The sequence below is a fragment of the Antrostomus carolinensis genome, unplaced genomic scaffold (assembly GCF_000700745.2).
Source record: "Antrostomus carolinensis isolate BGI_N321 unplaced genomic scaffold, ASM70074v2 scaffold48107, whole genome shotgun sequence".
In the NCBI taxonomy this organism is placed as follows: Eukaryota; Metazoa; Chordata; class Aves; order Caprimulgiformes; family Caprimulgidae; genus Antrostomus; species Antrostomus carolinensis.
The window spans coordinates 1-4,646 of NW_010327786.1; the positions used below are offsets into that span (position 1 = coordinate 1).

General features: G+C 40.5%; 1 protein-coding gene across 1 annotated transcript; it reads right to left on the reverse strand.

The window, feature by feature from the left end:
• Window positions 1-218: 218 nt before the first annotated feature.
• On the reverse strand, window positions 219-4,430 carry LOC104528074 (ubiquitin carboxyl-terminal hydrolase 40; the record flags this gene model as incomplete). Its single annotated transcript, XM_010171980.1, has 6 exons — window positions 219-314; window positions 443-653; window positions 869-934; window positions 1,549-1,667; window positions 3,148-3,242; window positions 4,304-4,430. Coding segments are annotated over 6 exons (714 nt in total), but the record flags the coding sequence as incomplete, so codon positions are not given.
• Between the last annotated feature and the right edge of the window lie 216 nt (window positions 4,431-4,646).

Here is a 4,646-nt window from a genome sequence, read left to right on the forward strand (position 1 = left end):
TCCCCTTCACTGCTCTCCAACAGCTCTGTCCTCAGCCTGTACTGGAACCAATAGCAACAATTTTCCCATCCACACAATGTATTGTCCAGATTCACACACCAGTGCTTCCATAGAGATGCAGCAGGATGTGGGAAAACCAGGAAGAAATTTAGATACTGCAACGGGGACAGTGCCTGAACCCGACCCTTGTGCAACAAATAAAAACCAAGTGAATTCACCTTCACCCCAATGATATCTCCATCTTTCAGGTGGTAAGGCGCTGACTGTAAACTCTCCTGTTTTTTCTTCCGTTTCCTCTTTGAAATTTGCTGTGTCTGAATAAAAATCAAAGCAGAAGATTCATTCAGAAATCTGCTTAAATACGTTCGCTCAAGAACCACGGCACAAACCAACACACGCTCCTCTCAAAACAAGGGTTGGATTGTGTCCTTCCAGATCTTACCCAGCTAGATATTGGCAGCCACTCAAATTTTTCAGGGAAGTATTTGGCTATTTCAATCTTATCTACAGGGAGACAATAGTGAGAAGCCACTCGTTGCCTCAGAGCCCACGTTGTGCATTCTTTGGAGATATCCCACACCAAATCCATGGAGTCATAGTAGTCCCTCTCCCCTGGTATGCCCATCTGGACTCGGAGCAGCAGTTCATGGGGGCTGTCATCAGGAAGAGAAAACAAACCATTCTTCTGAGTTGTGCTTTCAGAACCCAGAATTCCCAGCTTTTTGGTTGTTTGAAACAAAAAAATAAGCTCGAAAGTATTCTCAACATACTGACATCTGTAATCCTGATGGACAGTACTGAAGTTAAAAGCTGCTCATCTCAAAATACACTCCTGTAGGAAATAGAAATACATATCTTGAGATCTTACCCCAAATGCTCTTCTTTTTGCAAAGGTTCGATGCAGATTTCCACTCTGGCACCAAGCTTATAGTCACTGAAAACAAAACAAAGATTATACACATTTCCAGTCACATATTCTAAGTTCCTCAGTAGGAAAGTCACTGTTTTAGTCAGTGCTTATCTGGAAAACCAAAGCAAGAGGCTATCAGAACAAAAAGAAAAAACAAAAGTACAAAAATTGCATTTAAAACCACCTAAAACTTAGCAGAATAAGCATGGTATGAGCTACTTGTGCTCACACATCCCCCTTATACAGCTCTCAAGTTAAAAAATGTGCTCAGCAAAAAATTGAAGTAACCAGAAATCAGCTTCCTGTTTACATTGAGCCAAGTAGCAGGGGAGGTTTAGACTGGATGTGAGGAAGAATTTCTTTGCTGAAAGGGTTCTGAGGCATTGGAAGGGGTTGCCCAGGGCAGTGGTGGAGTCCCCATCCCTGGAGGGATTGAAGAGTGGTGTAGACATAGTGCTGAGGGACATGGGTTAATCATAGGGGACTTGTCAGTGTTGGGTTCATGGTTGGACTTGATAATCAAGGTCTTCTCCAACCAAAATGATTCTATGATTTTATTTCTCCACCAATCCACCCCACAACCCAGCCAAAAGTCAGGTCTGTTGCGATACTACTTGCACATTCAATAGGAAACCTACTTGAGCTGCTGCTTGTTGTCTCGTAAAAGCTTCCCTGGGCGTTTACTCTCCACTGTCCATGCTCTGAGGAATGAGGGCAGTGGGACAGCCTGCTCCTGGCAGCGTGGTAAGGTCATAGCCTGGAAAGAAAGAAAAAAAAAAAAAAAGAAAAAAAACATTTCTTCAATAATTTTAGCAGCCAGTCTCCTTGGGAGAAAAAAAAAACAACAAACAAAACCACTTGATTAATTCTCAATGCAATACTGAAGCAATCAGAAATAGGGCAAGGTACTTGGATTTATTATTCCTCATCAGCTGTTGCTTGTGACTGACAGGTAGTGGCTAGGAAGTTGTAGATGCCCCCTCCCTGGAAGTGTTGAAGGCCAGGTTGGATGAGGCTTTGAGCAACCTGGTCTAGTGGAAGGTGTCCCTGCTGATGGCAGGGGGGTTGGAACTGGATGAGCTTTAAGGTCCCTTCCCACCCAAACCAGTCTATTTTGCTTTTCAACTGTAAAGCATGTTGGAGTTCACTCCCTCCCAACAGTTCTCAACTTAATGTACATTTCAAAAGTACTGAATTTCTTATTTTAACCAAAAATTGTTTAATTGGGAAGGAATGAGACTGACTGAATCTCTAGCCAAGTGCTGAGCAAGCTCCTTTAAGCCCTTATCAAGGACACAATACTCTTTCCATGCTAAGACAATTCTCCTCGTTCACAAGATGCACATGATGAGTTTTCCACAGCGGTAGCAGAGACTGAAACAGAAACTGTACCCAAAAAAGTGTTGGTATGGATCAGAATCAGGTCAGCTACCCTTCCACAGGCAGTTTAAGCAGAACAAGCAACTGGCTAAACAATAAAGAGCCTTATGATACAACCAGTTTATGTTTTTTTGCATGTTTTGGGAGGGTTTTTTGGTGGGTTTTTGTTAGTTTTTTTGCTTTTTTTTTTGTTTTTTTGGGTTGGTTTTTTTTTAGTGTATTAAAAAGTCATACTTTTATGGTTAAAAAAAAAAAAAAAAAAAAAAAAAAAAAAAAAAAAAAAATCTATGCAGCAGCATAAAAAGACACCTTAGTTTCTAGCCAAAGAAACTAAGCTACACCTTCCTGAATGTCAAATGTGACCTTGTGAGCATCAAAAGCAACTCTTTTATTCTTTAGATTCAACAGACAATATAGATAAATAAATAAATAATAAATAAGATGCTGAAAAACTAATACAGGAACAATGTGGAAATGGAAAGTGGTTTTTTAGGAAGTGCTTGTGTGTGTGTGTGTGTGTGTGTGTGTGTGTTTCTCATGAAGAGTTTTGACATTGTGAAATAAAAGATAGGGCTGCAAGCCAAAGTTTCAGATGAAGTGCAACGAGGCTTTTTGCAGGTCAGGACACATGACAGGTAGAATGGTGACTGCAAGGGACATAACTAAGGAAGTCTCTGAGCTACATGCTCCAACTGCCTCTTGGTACTTACCACTGAACATGGCATATAAGCAAATGCCATATCAGAACATACTGGAGACAAGGGAAAAGGAAATAAAGAAAAAAAAAAAAAAGGTATTAATAGAGCTCAATTAATCAGGGTGGTGTTGTACATTTTCAATACAGGAGAACATCTAACCTGCATCTTCAGATCTTCCAAAGAAGCTTCTCCTGCTATTTCTATACTGCCAGCATAACAAAGATCCGTGTCTGTGTGGATGTATTCTGGTGAATCTTTAGATGGTGGAGAGAGGTGGGGGAGGAAAGAAAGAAACAACACAAAACAGTCGTCAACATGACTTTGTTTAACGTCCTAAGAGATAACAGTCACTTCAAGGTGAGATCTTCACTTAGAGAAGGGACCTGATCTCAACTGGTTTTTGGAAGGCAGTTCCAGAAACATGTCTGTTGCCAAACAGGGAGAGTTCCAATTGATCCTATACTGCAAATTTTAAAACTCAGACCAGTTATTCAAATTCATAAATAGTCTGAATTATTGGTTATGACTCTGAAATGTAGAACATGTTGCAAGGGAAGTTAAAGCTGCTGTTACCTATGATACTGAAATAACCAGAGGAGAAAGTAAAACTCAGAAAAAATTTGAAAGAAAAAGAGAAAAAAGCTAATAAACCTCCTAAAAGGTTCTAAAAAGAGAGGGGTGCTGCTCTGTAACACAACGGGGTGAAAATTACTTTTCCTGTAGAAAGGGAAATCTGTTTGTTTCCCATTTTCCAATTCACATTTGTCCCCACTTTATCTTCTTCTTCCTTCACGACCCTCACTTGATTTTCCCACCCTAGCTGGTTTTTGATTTGGATTTGACCTTCAGAAGAACCAAAGCAGGTTTAAATACTGGATGTAACATCTTTTATTCTATGCAAGATTTACTCATCACTCCTTTTACAGCTTCTCAAAAAAACCGAAGGAGCCTGAAGGGAGTTAGAAGTGATATTGGGAGTTTGGCACATGAAGTCAATCACCTGTATCCTTCACAGTACTGCCTTCAGGTATGGAGAAGCCATTTTATTTACTGACAAGTCAAGAGTCCCTGCTTCAAAATTTAGTGGAGGTCTTACCCTTGACCAAACACAGCTAAGGAACATCAGAAGGGTACCATCCAGCATTCATGGCCTTGTAAAAAATTGCACCTGCCTCCTAAGTAGCTCCATAAACTTGCTGAAACTCATAGGTTTCAGTCACTCGTAGGTTTTGAAAGGATTTTAAGGCTTTGGATTAAAATTTTTGACTTAAAGCCTTCAGTGCAATCGGGCCTTTCAAAAACCCATCAAGCTCACCTCCTTCAGGAGACACTTGCAAAGCATCCATCTTGCAAGTCATCCCATTCACCTGGTCGTGTGCATTCTCTCCATGTTTCATCTGACTTGAAGGCTTCAACCACCAGATGGGTATTTTCAGGAAACCCTGAAAAGTGAAGAGAAAGTACCAGGTACCTTACGTGTTCCAACGCAGACAATGAAAACTTTCACCTTCATCTCAGGAAGAAGGAAAAGATTTGTTCAAATCTGAGCTTTTGTAAAGGTATCAGCATTCATGAAAGATCACACAGCATCAATTCTCTCTTCCTACTTTCACAGGGAGGAGAGTGAATCACAAAATGAGAATGGTGGGGGTTGGAAG